At 39.4% G+C, this 18,035-nt stretch overlaps 1 protein-coding gene across 3 annotated transcripts in view; it reads right to left on the bottom strand.

Moving 5' to 3' along the window:
- The window catches only part of ANOS1 (anosmin 1), a 217,397-nt gene that overhangs the window by 166,658 nt on the left and 32,704 nt on the right, over positions 1–18,035 (bottom strand). Inside the window, exon 2 of one of the 3 annotated variants that reach the window (XM_050777712.1) lies at positions 16,982–17,029. In XM_050777712.1, the coding sequence (XP_050633669.1) occupies positions 16,982–17,029 (48 nt within the window). Of the gene's footprint in view, positions 1–2,756; positions 3,665–16,981; positions 17,030–18,035 lie in introns of those variants that run through there. The other 2 variants (XM_050777714.1, XM_050777713.1) reach the window with 2 other exon arrangements.

The following is an 18,035-nucleotide window of genomic DNA, read 5'->3' on the forward strand; positions in this document are numbered from 1 at the left end:
AAAAATGGAGCTATGGGATTACCACATTTTAAGGACAGTAAATGCTTCAGTGATATCAGAGGGGATAGCCAAACAGTCTGAGAGATTTATCAGAAGGACTTTGCAGACAGCTAGATAGAAAGGTAAAGGACGAGGAGCGATGAAGGAGGATTTTGAGTTTTTTAGCTTGGGTGCTTAAGATATATTAATCTTTTAATTAATATTAATAATTCCAGAGAGAAACACAGGTTTGGGGAGCATTAATCAGTAACTTGGCCCAGGTGACGGAGCTAGTGAATCTCTTCAGCCTTCAACACTGGTGCCCAAAGACCAAACTCTATTGTGCTTCTCACTCAAATGGTAGAAGACATCCGATTAAATCAGGACACATCAATGTCAAGGATTTAGATAGGATCTTAAATCAGAAATAGCCAGTAAAAAGTTGAATCTAGAAGTCAGGACAGGAATACTGCAACGTTCTACATGTGTTACAGAAACCAGGCAAGTAAAGAAAAGGTATTTCCTTGGCCAAAAATAGAATTCTTGCTCTGCTTCCCAAATATCAGAGAGCAACGCCATTGCCCTCATTTCCTTTAGATTACGGTGATTGTGAAAGAGAGGCTTCAATTCTAGTCTTTAAATCATCTTAAGGCTTGATTTATGCTGCTGCTGCGAATGCATGACTGACATTATCCTGCAAGTCCAAGCAGAATGCAGGCAAACTACTGTTGCCTTTGTCCGGATCACGAGGTAACCTGTCAGCAGAGTGACAGCTAATGTTATAACACTGGGGGTTTCACGACAGTGCACACAAAGGCTAGGAGATGTCACCCTTCTGAGCTATGCTACTTTTACCTGACAAATACTATGCTAGGACTGCGCAGAAAATGACTCAGAAGAAATATAGAAAATCCTCCCCATGTACTTACTCTATCTGAGCTTATAATATGGCCTGCTTATAATATGGCCATTACCAACTAGAAAACAAAAGTTCTAAGGAAGGTTATTGCCTTTCTGCCTCAAAACAAAATAGGGAGACAGGCAGAGGATGCACAGGACACATGTGGGGAATAGGGCAACATTCAGGAACGTGAAAACACAGCAGACAATTGCACTTGCGGCAAATTTGCCTTGGGTCTTGGAACTGCTATTTTTGAAGGGCCTCTGCAACAGGGTTTCCCGGTCATCAGGGGACTTTTCGGTGCTGCTTCATCCAAGAGGGCTAAGATTTACAGTTGATTAGCCTGCATAGTTCAGTTGCTTTTTCAAAAGATTCTAGGAAGGGATTATTTCTGTGCCCAAAGAGCCCCTAGAGAATAGAGAAGGGCCGCTTGCCGGCCGTAATGTGAATTCCCCAGAGTCGGTACACTGTGCTCACTGAAGCAGATGAAGTAAAGTTAAAGAAGCATTTAGTTCTTCAGAATGCCGGCCTTAATAAGTATCTTTTTGTGGAAGGATTTAGGAGGAGGGGAGGGTTATCCTTAGTGCAGGCATTATTTCCTCATACAAAAAGGGAAAATGTGCATACAGTCGGATGTAAAAAAGCCAACCTCGAATGCCTGCCCCCTCCCCTTCCCCGAGGAAAAGTTGCTGAACACACACTCCCAAACACGAAAGCATGAATCTTCACAGCTTAATAGTCCCGAAGCCATTGTGAAGTTTCTCTTGGGAAATGCTGTTCATTCATCTGCGACTGACCAAGTTCAACCATTCAGCTGTGAGAACTCAGAGACTTGCAGCCATCAAAAGACCCACCTTCCTCAGCAAGCGGAAGCCAGAGGAGCTGCCTGCCCGAGGAAGATCTCGGGAACTCGCTTCTCCTCTCCACAAGGACCCCTTCCGGCCCCACGAGAGAAGGCTGCAGATGGCTGAATCTGGGTGCATCTGCAAGCAGCTGAACACTTAAATGATCTCTGCTTGCACAGTTAAGGGCTTGTCCTGACTCCTGCGGCTCTCACAGTTCTCCCTGCAAACAGTGCTCCTTATGTGGAATTTGATGCAGCATTAGTCACTTGCAATGAGTTAAAATGAGTATGATTTAATTAGACAGTTTCGCATAAGCCCAATTTTCTAACCAACAGCAACTTTTTCCTATTTAAACCCTGTGTTTTCTTCAACCTGTCATCACACAGGAATATACACATTGACATCAACTGAGCTATTGCTATTAATATAACGAACACAGCATCGACAGAGCGGCCATTCCATTATCGTTAAATAAGCCAGAAGCCATTCATTATACCCCTCTATGCTTAAAAATTTCAGCCGGGACTCCCATAACTTAAGGCAGAGAGAAAGTCTTTCATGGAAATCAACATAAATATTTACCACCCATAAGAATAGAGAGAAAAAGGGACAGAGAGGGAGGAAGGGAATCAATGAACAGAAGAAAGAAAAGAAAAGAGAAACAAAGAAAGAGAAAGAGAGAGGAGGAAGGAGGGAGAAAGAAAGAAAGAAAGAAAGAGAAAGAAAGAGGAAGAAAGAAAGAGGAAGGAAGGAAGGAAAGAAGGAAGGAAGGAAAGAAGGAAAAAGAAAAGAAAGAAAGAAAGAGAAAGAAAGAAAAAGAAAGAAAGAAAGAAAGAAAGAAAGGAAGAAAGAAAGGAAGAAAGAAAGAAAGGAAGGAAGGAAGGAAGGAAGGAAGGAAGGAGGGAGGGAGGGAAGGAAGGAAGGAAAAAGAAAGGCAGGAGGGAAGAAGAGAAAGAAAGAGTGCACGAGCAAGATTTACAAAGTGCCCACTTTAAGTCATTTTCCCCCACACAAATGGAAAATGAACTTACCCACATTGGTAGCTATGCTCTGAAAAGACCCGGTTGAGAGAAGTCCTTTCTTTATTGTGTAGTTTTAAAAACGATTCTTTGACCTCTGCTATTTATGACTTGAGATCTGTGAAGACAGGGCCAAACCCCTCTGGCTCCCATGGCCCACACAAACAAAAGCGCCCCACCTTTGTTCCACTACCACATTTCCCATCAGGACACGTTTCTACCGCACTCCCTGTTTTCATAATTTAAGTTGTGTTACTTAAATTTTTCTTGCCCAGTTATAGCCATTACCTAATTTACAAGAGGCTCTCATTGCTCTTTTCCAGTAAATCTTTTCCCATAATCATCACTTCTCAGCTGAAAGAACTTTGGTATGAATATAGACGTCTTGTCACTTCATTTTGTTTAACCATGAAATTCTGGATAAAAGGGTTCAAGAGACTAAACAACTCATCGGGCAACATGCTCAGCCACAATATGATATCCTTCTACCGATTTATTATTTTATGGATGTGTGCATTTATCTATGGCCTTTCTCACTCTTAAACTAATTCAAGACAATTTACAAAGCTACATACGATTACAGCTGGAAAACACATCTTAAGTGAGTGAAAAAAAAATGAGATAAAGGGAAATTAAAATGGGGAGAAAATAAATACTATCAGGGATAAAGCAAGTTTCCTAAATACATATGATCAATTTCAGCACACTTGTTAAAGACAGGCTGTTTTATTTAAGTTTTAGCGTTCCAAAGACCAACTGTAAGAGGAAAACACTATTGATTGCAAAATCCACAGTATCCATAGGCCAAAAGTATCTACCCATTTCTAAAGGAGGCACAATTAGTACTGATAATGCAATCAGAATGAATGTCTCTAGGCCAGGCGTGGTGGCTCAGGCCATAAATCCCAACACTTTGGGAGGCCAAGCTGGGCAGACCACCTGAGGTCAGGAGTTCTAGACCAGCCTGACCAACATAGCGAAACCCCCTCTCTACTTAAAAAAAAAAAAAAAAATAGCCAGGCAAGGTGGCAAGCATCTGTAATCCCAACTACTCAGAAGGCTGAAGCAGGAGAATCGCTTGAACCCAGGAAGTGGAGGTTGCAGTGAGCCAAGATCGCGCCACTGCATTCCACCCTGTGAGATGGAGCCAGACTTCGTCCCCCCCCCAAAAATTAATTAATTAATACTCTCCATTTCCTCCCCAAAATGGCATGACATAAGAGACCAATGTCCTCAACAACTTTCTTAGAGCAGCCCCAATGACTAGGTTTGTAGGACAATTTCTGAGATGATCACCCATACTGCATTGCAGCAACATACCATTCAGCAAAAGCCATTTGTTAAAGGAAGATTTGAAATGGCAAAGGCACAGTTTAGTCGTGTAATCAAGGCATAGATTCTAGAGCACCTGGAAGTGATACATCCATCAGGCAGGTATAAATACTGTGTCTCCAGTGGCTTTTGGTACCACCAGGATATAATGAGTTTCATATTCTACTCCTTGGAAAGTTCCAGATGCTTGGTGGCTTTGCTTATACTTCATTGTCACTTCATAGCTAGCAGAACTTTCATTAGCTCTGACATTCACTGTGAAATTAAAGGTCCTAACAGACATTTGTCTAAAATAAATAAATAAATAAAAATAAATTTAAAAAAGCAAACCACTTCCTGCATAGATATGCATCAAACAGGGAGAAGGGAGTATTTGACAAAAATCCGCCTTAGAAAATGTGATTTTATTTTCCAACCCAGAAGAAAACAGAAGGTGTAATCCAGTAAAACACACACACACACACACACACACACACACACACACACACAGAGATTACGCAAAGAACATCATGTTTTGAGCAGCGAATCTTACAAGGACATTCTTAGACCTAAACTAGTTGAAAAATAAATTTGCCAAGGTGGTTGAATGTCATTATTTATGGGGCAAGACAAGTTCTTCCCCATTGAATAGCTAAAAGATCTCTTGAGAAAGGCAAATCATTTTAGTTTGAAACAATTACTCTATATTCTCTTTTTCAGGCAAGTTAGACAGCAAGAGTGTCCATGTTAACCCAGTTGGTAAAAACAGAGTTAAAATTAAAACCTCCATTTATTTTCCTACAATGACTACTCTTTCAGAAACACAGAGAAATGAAAAGTTTCCAAAGTAGACTACGCACAAAAACAAATTAGGTTTTCTAAGAAGAACTCCTGTGTGTGATTCGGGAGACAACTAGACTTGAATCTCATTCCAACGATTACCTATAAGGTGGAGTCAAAATTACGGATATAGAAAAGCAAATGTGAACCCCTTAAATTCAAGTTAGAGTTTTCTACCCCAGTAGAGAATATTTTGACAGTGACTGCCATGGCAGAGATAAAGCAACATGATACAATCTCATGCTCAATGACCACAAATTCTATCTACGAGAGATTGAAATCCAATTCTGTATCCTTTCTCATACATAAGGGTCCCCAAACTTCAATCAGCATTGGTGCGTTTTTCCAGTTGCCAGAATAAACCTCAACATCTTCAAACAAGCGGCGCTCATCCCTGCTCTGCGTGCTTTCTGATGAACACATTACAAGTTCAAAACATCTGTCAGACTGTAATCACCATGTAATGCATCTTGACTCAGATGGTTTTCATATGTTCAAAACAGATTCCCTTTCTAAAGGCAGCTTTATGGAACTCGTCTTCAACTGTGAACCAAATAAGAGATTTCGTTTGCATTTTCTTTCATCAGATGGAAGAAGAAATTAATCGTAAGCGATTAGGAAAAGACTTACACAGAGGTGCATTTCCCCTTCCGCATGTCTTTCCTTTGAAGTTTACAGCAGGTGGAAGAGTCTTTCACACCCGTAAAATTGACATGGAAAAGCAGAAACACACTGAGCTATTAACTTGTCACATATTGGATTTAAATCTAAATAGGAACCCGTTCTTTCCCTTATATATTGATTGTGTACCAGCTTAGCAGGAAGCTTTGCATGTTCTTTCAGCAGACAGGCCAGTTTCTAAGCTAAAATAACCTGGAATGTTTCAGCTACCGCAGGCTAATGATCACCCAAATGCACACTAATATGTTTGATAAAAGTTCTCAGCGTGAGGGCAGAAAACGCTTACCATGAGAATGACAGTGGTCAGGGGAAGCAAATCAGTGACACCAACTCATGCCGCCTTCAATGCTGGAGGCTCCAATTAGAACTGTGAGTCTGCATTCCAGGGGGCAGTGACAGATGGAAGTTTGCAGCAAATCTCTAATTGTTTAAATCATTAACTCATCCATCCACCTGCATTATCACTAGAAGGGACCCTGCTGGAAGCCTTCAGTGGTTTCTCAAAAATCTCAGGACTATTTCCTGGGCAGTTAAGAAATGGTGTTTTGAAACTAGTTGTTTATGTAGCTATTTGTGAGTTCTTTTTTTTATCTTTTTCCCACGCTCTCACTTTTTTCTCTTCTTTTTTCTTTCCATTTCTGCCTTTGCATCAGAGATGATATCCACTTTAATGTCCTTATAGAGCAACATTGGATGAATTACTTATAAATCATGCCACACGTCCAGCCCTAACTTAATTTTCTATTGCCTCAACTCCCTTAAGAGAGACTTCAGGCCGGGCTCTGTGGCTCACGCCTGTAATCCCACCACTTTGGGAAGGCTGAGGTGTGCAAGTGGCTTGAGCCCAGGAGTTCAAACCAGCTTGGACAACATAGTGAAATCTTGTCTCTACAAATAATAATAATAATAATAATAAATTAGCCAGGCATGGTGGCACATGCCTGTAGTCCCAGCTATTCAGGAGGCTAAGGCAAGAGGACTACTTGAGCCCGGGAAGTCAAGGATCCAGTGAGCCATGATGGTGCCACTGCACTTCAGCCTGGGCAACAGAGCAAGACCCTGTTGTCACGTGCATCCATGTGAAGAGACTACCAAACAGACTTTGTGTGAGCAATAAAGCTTTAAAAAAAAAAGAGAGAGAGAGAGAAAGAGAAAGAGAGACTTCATGTCTTACTAAGCAGAAAAGGCCAAGGCTACTAATAATTATCTTTTGGCATCATGCTATAGGACAGCTGGAGAAATTTACATCCAATGGTTTATATTAATCATGCTAATATAATATTGTAAGATGGCTTTTTCAAAAGAACACTAGTTGAAACCTCACACACACTAACAATTTTTTTCCTCATGCATTCTACACAAATGTTAAGTCCAAAATGTTGGTTTAAGGAAATAATAGAATATTTCTCTTATCTCCTCTAATGTTTATTATCACATCGTATTTATTTTCTCCTGAAAAATGAAGACATGATCTCATGTAAGTAAAGATATGTACTTGTGGAAATAATCACATTAATATCCAAAATGAAGGGGAACTAATTATACCCGACTTGAGACGTTTTCTGCATAAATCTCTCCCTTTGAATTACACAAGCCTGCACTTCTCCTGAAGTCATTGTCAAATGTGATTTGGCTGTTAAGTCATTGTTTGCTCCAAAGGAGATGAATAAGTTGAACAACGGATGCTTGGTGAACAGCAACATTATTCTTGAAATGTATCATATATAAAGTCAAGAGATATTGTATAAGCATCAGTAAGTATTGCAACAGGTCTAAAGTATCTAAATATTTAAAATTTTGACCCACTTCATATTAGAATTACAATCAGATAAAAAACGTTCACCTTTGGGTCTTGGGTACTTGGGCACGGTGCATTTTCATGTACGTCCGAGTTTTCATTTTGCTCCTAAGAAATGTCTTCCTTGGGCTCTATGGATTTACGGTCATTACCACATAAATCTCAGAAAGCATCTCATACAAAACAAAAACTTCCACAGTCATATTCAGATGTGTTTCAGAGGTTTGGCCCTCACTCGATAAATTTCACAGATGGCAAATGAAGCCGTCCAGATTTTTATACAAGCAAAACCAATCTTCCTCACCTCTAAACTTGGTTCTGAATAAAGCTGGAAAATTACTAACAGTTTGGAATTGTAGCCCTTATAGGAACTGAACTCCCACTGAGATCAAAGCTGGAGTTTTGATTGGGCCCTAAATTACCGCTTTTCAATACATACACTCCAAACCAAATGGGGAACAAAAGTCAAGCCAGTGAGTTCCGGCACCCAAAGGCAGAGAGAGAAGCATGCAGGCTCCCCACAGACAGATGGTTGTTACTAAGTGGCATGCCATTGTTTGTTAGATGCAAGGTTTTGAAACATAACTCTGAGCTGAAGGTTAAAGGAGAAATCTTTTTTTTTTTTTTGAGACGGAGTCTCAATTTGTTGCCCAGGCTGGAGTGCAGTGGAGCAATCTCAGCTCACTGCAACCTCCGCCTCCTGGGTTCAAGTGATTCTCCAGCCTCAGCCTCCTGAGTAGCTGGGATTACAGGCGTGCACCACCACACCCAGCTAATTTTTGTATTTTTAGTAGAGACGGGGTTTCACCATGTTGGCCAGGCTGGTCTTGAGCTCCTGACCTCGTGATCTGCCTGCCTCAGCCTCCCAAAGTGGAGAAATATTTTATAAAGTGAAGATAAGACTCATGCAAATATCAGATGAAAATGTACCAAAGATTTTATTTAACTCAAGAAATAGTCATATGTTACATTTGATTCAAAGGAAAAATCCCATAGATAAATAGACAACAGATAAAGGACAGATAGATTAAGATGGATGGATGGATGGATGGATGGATGGATGGATGGATGGATGGATGGATGGATGAATAGGGTCAATAAGGAATGCTGGTGCTGAAATGGATTTACAAATATATGCAAAATGTTGTATTCCTGGAGGAAGCATCAAGTGTATTCCACTAGACAAAATTTATTTTGCATTTTCACGGACAAGAGTTAGTTATTTTCATTATCAATTTTCTACCATTTGCAGAGTGGGAAAATAGTTCAAAGCAGTGAACACTGGACAGAACTTGGAGAAGTGCAATAGAGAGAAAAATAATCTTTACTTTTGCCAATTTTCAAGTCTTTCACAATTTTTCTTGACTCTGATCATCACATTTTAACACTGGATTTTCAAAAATTAGCTGTGATTTATTTGAAGTTTTTTTTCACTATTGCTTACTATTCATTATTTCAAATCCCTGCAGTTTGACAATGTTCTATAAGCAATGTCAGAAACTGTCCATTTTTGTTTGACTTTAAATATTTTAAGATATGTCTTTGTATTGTCAGAAGAATGCATTTTTATTGTTTCGTTTGGGTTTAGTTTTGTCTGTGTGAATGTAATGTCATAGAAGAGGGGTTGACAAACTACAGCAGCAGGCCAAATTCAGGTTGCCACCTGTTTTTGTAGAACCAGTGAGCTAAGAATGGTTCTTTCATTTTCAATGGTTGGAAAAAAAATAAGTAAAATATTATAACGTGAAAATTACAGGAAATTCAAATTTTAGTATCTACAAATAATGTTTTATTGGAACACAGACACTCTTCTTGGTCTATGTATTTTCTACTACTGCTTTTGCGCTGCAGAAGTAGAGTTGGGTAGTTGCAACAGAGACCTTATGGGCTGCCAAGACAAAGATGGCTACTATGTGGTGTTTTTATAGAAGTCATTTGCTAACCACTATCCTAGAACACTGCTTTTAATGAAAAGTTACATTGAAAAGGATGATGGGATTCAGGACACACTACTCAAAATATGGCACCTTGGCATATTAAACAAACAAAAGCAGGAAAGTCTCTCGGACCTCCCCTCCTCACCCACACATACGCTTCTCCCTGATGCAGGGTATCCTGCTTAGGAAAGCTTTTCCAACATTCCAAGAGGCAGGTCAGAAGACACTCATGTGGGCCTCCCAATCCCTGGAAGAAAGGAACATGCTCATCTCTGAAGATGACGGGTCACAGAGAGGAACCTGAACAAACAGGCCTTGCTAAATTCCCCAGTTTATCTCCACTAGTTCACACCGTTTTTGTCCTATCATATTTCTCTATCGGTATTCACTCTTTGTCAAAGCTACCATAAAAATACACAGAATTAACCATTTACTGGAGTCTTCATTTCTTTAGGAAGGCTTCCATAGCATGTAAATCTTACTAAATAAATTTGCAAGTTTTCCTCTTCTTAATCTATCTTGTGTTAAAAGGACCTAAGTCATGAACATAGGATGGGTAAAGAGAAGGATATTTGTCCTCCTCTACCCGAAAAAGCCACTAGGAAACACAGATATTAACATGGCTCATTACAATATTTTGACTCTGTGCTATGACTACATACCAGGGCATCTTGCCCATGAATTTGAATTTCCTGTCAAATGCTCCAAATCATTCCTAAGTGGGCTTTTAGGGAAATTACATACAATGAAAACAGAATGTAAGAACAAGCATTTCCTCTGAGCTGGAGGCTGTCTTTGGTTGGATATATCATTGCTTCAGGCCTCAGGTTCCTGAAGTGCACAATGAAAGAACTGCACTGGATATTCCTAAATATTCTCTCTAGCTTTAGAATTCTTCTCTCCATCATTCATGCAAACAATGATCTCAATGGTCTGTATCACCCATGTTCCCCTACTGAGAGGAGCCATCTAAATCTTAACACAGTCAGTCCTAGGATCCATGTGTCTGTGGCTCATTCAAATAGTTTTCTCTTTCTTCATCAAGTATTTCCATCCCAGAGGACCAAATAAGTTATGAACATGAGAACTGAGCCTTAGGACCATGAGCAGAGCCTAATAGAGACTGGGTAATTCACACATTAACCTTTAATGGGTGAGTACAGAGGAACTTCAGAATGATGGAAGAGTTAGAACTGTGAGATTAGCAAAGAGAAAAAGCAGAAATGGATTCTAAAGGTGCACAAATGCTCTAATGGGCAAAGTAAAGGGGAGAAGATGGTTATGTCCCCATTGGTACAGTAATGGGGACTCATAAGGAATATTGCATGATTTTTTTTTTTAAGACCGTGTCTCACTCTGTTGCCAGGCTGGAGTGCAGTGGCGTGATCTTGGCTCACTGCAAACTCTACCTCCAGGGTTCAAGCGATTCTCCCGCCTCAGCCTCCCAAGTAGCTGGGACTACAGGCGTGCACCACCACACCGAGATAATTTTTGTATTTTTAGTAGAGATGGGGTTTTATCATGTTGGCCAGGATGGTCTCCATCTCCTACCCTTGTAATCTTCCAAAGTGCTGGGATTACAGCCTCCCAAAGTGCTGGGATTACAGGCATCGGCCACCGCCCCAGGCTGGAATACTGCATGAATTTTTAAGAATGGATGAAGTAACAATAGCTGGGAATTTTCTCAGTGAGCAAAAAAGTAAAAAATTAATGCAAAGACCAAGTTCACCCTTTGTATCACTTTATCACTAGGGCCTAGGGCATAGTAGATGCTCAGTGAGTATCTACTGAAATGGGATTAATCAGACTCTATTGGAATGAGCAAATGAAATGTATTTAAAGAAAATGTTAAACTAGAAACATAAATGCAAGGGCTGAACAGCCACAACATTATAATATATGGGAAAAAATAGGACCTGATTTACATTATATCTGGCATGGAGTAATTTGCTATTTAAGAGAAAGGTTAATGAAAATAGGTTCTTAAAGGAATAGGCCGGCTGCGGTGGCTCACGCCTGTAATCCCAGCACTTTGGGAGGCTGAGGTAGGTGAATCATTTGAGGCTAGGAGTTTGATGCCAGCCTGGCCAAAATGGAGAAACCCCGTCTCTACTAAAAATACAAAAATTAGCCAGGCATGGTGGTGGGCACCTATAATCCCAGCTACTCAGGACGTTGAGGCTGGAGAATCACTTGAGCCTGTAAGGCAGAGTTGCAGTGAGCCAAGATTGTGCCACTGCACTACAGCTTGGGCAACAAAAGCAAAATTCCGTCTAAAATAAAATAAAATAAAATAAAATAAAATAAAGTAATGTACATTGTTAAGATTGGACCAACTTAAAAATATTATTAGAATGGAAATATATCACATTTTATCAGTATGTTTTACATTACTATAGTAATATTTCATTCCAAAAAGTATTTAGGGTGGCTTGGACTGAAAAAAAAAAAAGAAATTAAGAAAAAAATTGTTTGCAAAAGATATTTAGATAGAATTTTTTAAACACATTATTTTTTACACCAAAGGTGTATATTTACTTTCTTGATTAAAAATAGGTGATCTTCTTATTAACTTACTACTAAAATTGAAGTACTAAAAATAAGTTATTGTAAAGGCATCATTTTAGGATAGATTTGATATATTTTAAAAGGCTTGGCCGGGCATGGTGACTCACGCCTGTAATCCCAGTATTTTGGGAAGCTGAGGGGGGCAGATTACTTGAGGCCAGGAATTTGAGACCAGCCTGGTCAACATGTCAAAACCCCATCTCTACTAAAAATACAAAAATAAGCTGGGCATGTTAGCAGGTGTAATCCCAGCTACTGGGGAGGCTGAGGCACAAGAATTGCTTGAAGCCAGGAGGCGGAGGTTGCAGTGAGCCGAGATCGTGCCACTGCACTCCAGCCTGGCAACAGAGCGAGACTCCATCTCTAAATAAATAAATAAATGGTTTGCCCTGTTCTGAGACTGAAACTGTGTTTAGATGTCAATTTTGCGAACAGTTTATTCTGGAGTGGCCAAGGGCATACTGCATTCTTATGGGTTAAATGTTCTCTCAACATAAAAAGAAAAGAAAAGAGAAATCACCTTAATGGAGGAATTTCTAAGGAATCTATTTCTGTGGGAATCTACTGTGTATCCCTAAATGAAGCTGAATCAGAAGAGTGGGCCATCTTTAGGCTGTATCTTTCTGACTTCCCACCAGACAACAGGAACATAAAAGCAAGAAAGAGAAAATATGGCTCATTTGCTAGAATTGGGTCACAGTTTTGCCCCGAAGTTTCACTATTCACAGTAGTTATAAGGGTGAGGAAAAAAAACAAACAACAAACTAGCGCATCAAGAGAATCAACCACTGAACTGAGCAAGAGCTCTTTCATAACTTTAAAAAAGTTATTCTATAATACTTCATATGTGTGAGGTGTACAATGAGAAAATCACTGGCTTTTAATTCCACCGGAACTCAGTTCGAATCCCGTGTAGGGGATTTACTAGTTTAGTCAAGTGACTTTGAAAGAAAGTCACCCACCTTTTCTGAGCATCTGTGACATGAAGGTGGTCATTCCAAGATGAAGCTGAGATTAATTTCACCCACACACAATTCCATCTTCATAGAACAAAAGAAATGTAAACTAACAGTAACTTAAGAGAGATAGAAAGGTATTTCCTCTTCATGTGCAACGCTGGTATGGGGCCCACAGTATCAAAGAGCCAGATTCCTTCTATCTTTCTTGTCAGTTATTCTCAGCCTGGACTCCATCCTCAAAAGTACCTCATGGCCCAAGAAAGCTGCTGGGGCCCCTGCCATTGGTATGCCCTCTAAGAAGCAGGGAAGGACAACGGGAAGAGAACAAATGAGTGCATTTTCTAGCTAAATCAGTTCCCTTTAAAAGAGGCATTTTGAAATTTCTTCACAATGATTCCACTTGGGCAAGAAATTAGCTACTGGCCATATTTAGAAGCAATGGAGCTTGGGGAAATACAGATGTTTAACCCAAGGTGACAACGTACTCAGGTGACGAATGAGCTTTCGATTAGCAGAGAAGAGGAGAAACCGGATTAGTAGGCAAAGAGCCATCTTTCTCACCAGTGTTAGAGAGTACATGATGACAATCAGAATTCCTAAACATAATGAGCCCCTAAAAAGGTGCTTGGCACATTCCTTGTGCTCAGTAAACTATACATTTGTTTTCTCTCATATAATAAAGTAAAACTGCTGAGGACTATGCTCTTAATTTTTTTTATAACTCCACAAATGTGTAGGCCAGGGTTTGTCAATCTCAGCATTACTGACATTTGGAGCCAGATAATCTTTGCTGTGGGAGGGCTTTTCTGTGCAGTATAGGTTCTTTATTAGCATCCCTGGCCTTGACCCACTAGATGCCAGTAACTCCTCACTCCCAACTGTGACAATCAAAAATATTTCCAGCCATTGGCAATTGTTCCTGGGGGAGCAAATTGCCCTCGGTTGAGAACCACTGGCCTAGATCTGTGCTGGACAATAGGCACTCTTCTATATTCTCTAGGGTTGAGTGGTGCAGGGGCTAAAGACCCTTGAGCTCATAGTGCTGATTCCATTATGTCGAACCCCGCATACTCTTGAAGTCAGATGAAGCACAGAGATGAATCTCTACAGTTAAAATGTTTTCTTCCAGCCTGGCCAACATGGAGAAACCCCATCTCTACTAAAAAATACAAAAATTAGCCAGGCATGGTGGCAGGCACCTGTAATCCCAGCTACTCGGGAGGCTGAGGCGGGAGAATTGCTTGAATCCGGGAGGCAGAGGTTGCAGTGACCCAAGATTGCAGCACTGCACTCCAGCCTGGGTGACAGAACAAGACTCCATCTCGAAAAACAAACAACAACAACAACAAAGTTGGGGACAGAGCACAGGCAGACAAGAGAGAGCCAATGAGAATCAGGGTAGGGCTTTGGATTTTAGTCTGAGTGAGATGGAAATGCATCATTGGGTTTAAGGTAGACAGCAGTGTGATGGCACTTATATTTTTTAAGGGTTTTCCCAGGAGCCACGAGGAAATGTGACTGTTTGGGGTCAGGGTGGAAGCTAGGAGACCCATCGGGATGCTCTTGGATTCACCCCAGACAGAATGGCAGGTTGGAGGTGGGAAGAGTGGTTAGATGAGATCTATTCCACAGGGGTCTGAAGGAGGAGCTGACAGGCTTTGCAGATGATCACCAGAAGTGATTAAAAAGTGTGTCGTTTCTAGAAAACATTATGCAAACCTAATCTTTTAAAATATATCATCAGAAAATTATATCATTAACACTACTTCTGACTTTTCTGAGTTTTCTGAGTTTTCTGACTTTTCTCTCCCTATATTTGTACAAACTGGTTTCTAGAGTTGTTGGCCTGTAAGAAACACAATGTAGAAGACAGGGATATCTGTATGTCTCTACTGGTTTGTTGAGTGACCACAGAACCATCATCAATATGTACGTGACTGAATTTTCCCATCTGTAAAACTGATGACTATGTGACTACAGATTACCAGTAACCTTGTTAACCTACATGTTAAGAGAAAAAGCCCACCTAGTACTTCATGAATCCCAAAAGAAATGCAAATTGTAATTATCTGCACAGGTATCCAGACATGATAACATCCAAAGGAGACAAACTTTGATTAATAAGCAAGATTCAATCCCAAAGAGTCCCAAAGAACTGTATTATATCAAACATAAAGGATCCCAAGTTAAAGACAATCCTTAAACTTCTGTCAGCTTTGTAATATATTCCAGAGTTTCAGTTGGGCTTAATTGTGACTTACTGATTGATTCTTGCTTTCTGACAAAAAGGATTGCTTTCTTTCCTTGTGAAATTCAAAGTCTCTCATGGCAGCCTTGATTAATCATTTGCAAAATATGGTTTAACTATCTATGATCCCTAGTGTACAAATTTCTTTCATTGCAATAATTTTAAAGTAATTCAAATAAACCTGTTCTAATCAAATCCCTTGTAAGCCTGTAAAAGATAATTTCTTGATGGGATATGGAAAAAATGTGTGCTTAAATAAGTAGTATTACCAATGTAACAAATTATCATTCCTATAATACACAATACGACATTGAACAAAAAGAATACTTAGGAAATTTAATCGACCTCATAGCATTCATTATGTGCTTTATCTGGAATGATGGCATGAAAAAGTTATCTAAAATTCCAGTTGAAGACCAATTAATATAATCAATACCAGAAAATGTCTGGACAGAACAAATGCTTAGGACATTACATAAAAAGAGTAAGTGGACTGTAACCAGGCATTTCATTCCTGCCCAGTATCTAGACAGTCAGAGATAAGCAAAGCTTATCTTCATCAAATTATTTAACATTCACGTAGGAACTCTGTTCTATTTTATTTTATTTTATTTATTTATTTTTTTTTTTTGAGACGGAGTCTCGCGCTGTCGCCCAGGCTGGAGTGCAGTGACCAGATCTCGGCTCACTGCAAGCTCCGCCTCCCAGGTTCACGCCATTCTCCTGCCTCAGCCTCCCTAGTAGCTGGGACTACAGGCGCCCGCCACCTCGCCCCGCTAGTTTTTTTTTTTTTTTTTTTTTTGTATTTTTCAGTAGAGACGGGGTTTCACCGTGTTAGCCAGGATGGTCTCGATCTCCTGACCTCGTGATCCGCCCGTCTCGGCCTCCCAAAGTGCTGGGATTACAGGCTTGAGCCACCGCACCAGGCCTCTGTTCTATTTTAAAATAACACTCGTGTATTCAGTGAGCATGATTTTGGAAATGCATCCTTAGAACAAAGTTTTTGGTTTAGGAATATTATTTTATAATCATTTATTGTATGTATTTGAAAGACCTTTCACAAATTAATCCTTTTCATAAATATGCTATTTCAAGATTATTATATATTCCTTAGATTACTTGTTTATCAAATAAAGGTGTATTTCTATTTTAGGACTAAAAGTAATATCCAGGAAATACACTGTATGAAACACTATTATGATCTCAAAGTTTTGCTCCAATGTTTTTAGCAAACTTTGTAAACTTCACTCATTTACATAACCTGATTACAAAACCTACTTCAGACTGCAGCTAGTGTACCATCATATATATATATTTAGAAAACAAAGGTTTTGGTGTATTGGGATTGAGGTAAGAACTGTATTATATCAAACATAAAATGAGTAACATAATAAAGTTCATAGTACTTTAGTGTGAGGCAAAGAATACTCAAAAATGGAAAAGAGACTGTTTAATGAAAAAATCAAATTATTTAACCAGCAATTCCTACAAAGAAACCAAAATACATGCAAAATAACATAAGTATAAATAGAACACATTAAATCTTCTCTGGTCTAACCAGAGGGCATTTTCTTCTTAGTGTTTTTTAACAGAAAATTACAAACAACAAATAAAATACAGTAGTATACAGAACCATCGATACCTGTATCTTGATGGCAGTGCTAGCTATGCAAATCGAATCTTACACATGATAAATGTCACAAAATCATATACATATGTTGCATGCATATCGATTTTGTGCTTTTGATATTGTTTTCAATTACTTAAAGTGTAACCATTGGTGGAAACGGGGCATACATGATTACTCTGTGCTGTCTTTGCAACTTACTGTGAAACTATGATTATTTCAAAGTTCAAAGTTTTTTGCATCATTCATACAGGTATAGTAAACGTACCTTAGAACATTGCTTGTGATTCTGGCACCAAACCAGGGAACCATTGTTCTGCAAAAAGAAAAAGGAAAAATATTCATTATATACTCTTCTAATAGAAAGCTACACATACACAGATTTCTAATTTAAAATTATAATTTATGCATATAATTTTTGAATATTTGCATTTTAACAAATGCAAAACCTGATGTCCTTCCCTTCCAATGACAGAAAATGTGTTTGTAAGTTTCATTTTGTTGTTGATTTCATGATGTAAACAAAGACATATAAAATACTAAAGATTCCAAGCTGTCTGAAATGAAAAAGGGTCTGAGGCAACTTTGATGGTGTGTTGAGCAGTGAAGCAGGTAAATGAACACTAGACGTTCCACCAATAGTCAGCGGTTTTGAGAAATTTACAACTTAAGCATTGTGGCTGCTTTTGACCTCAACCAATTTACAGGAATAAGAGTTTGGGATTGGGAGAAAAATCTTGTATTGGTCTGTTCTTACACTTCTATAAAGAAGTACCTGAAACTGAGTAATTTATGAAGAAAAAAGGTTTCATTGACTCACAGTTCTGCAGGCTTAACAGGAAGTATGGCTGGGAAGGCTCAGGAAACGTACACTCATGGCGGAAAGCAAAGCGGAAGCAAGCACATCTTACCATGGCAGCGCAGGAGAGAGAGAGAGCAAAAAGGGAAGTGCCACACACTTTTAAGCCATCAGATCTTGTGAGAACTCACTCACCATCATGAGAACAGCAAGGAGGAAATCCACCCCTATAGTCCAATTACCTCTCACTAGGCCCATCCTTCCAATTCGACATAAGATTTGGGCAGCCACACAAATCCAAACCACATCAGATCCCATGTGAAAAGCCTTCTCTTACTCTTTCACCAAACATATGATCACAGACAAGAGACTTAACATCCCCATGCCTCAGTTTATCCATCAGTAAAGCAAGCCTAACAGCAATATCTCATGCATCAGGCCACTGGGATAGCTAAATGAAACAATCGATACACTAAATATATAACAAATATTTGGGGCAGTGTGGTGGCTCATGCCTGTAATC

The sequence above is a fragment of the Macaca thibetana genome, chromosome X (genome assembly GCF_024542745.1).
Source record: "Macaca thibetana thibetana isolate TM-01 chromosome X, ASM2454274v1, whole genome shotgun sequence".
NCBI lineage: Eukaryota > Metazoa > Chordata > Mammalia > Primates > Cercopithecidae > Macaca > Macaca thibetana.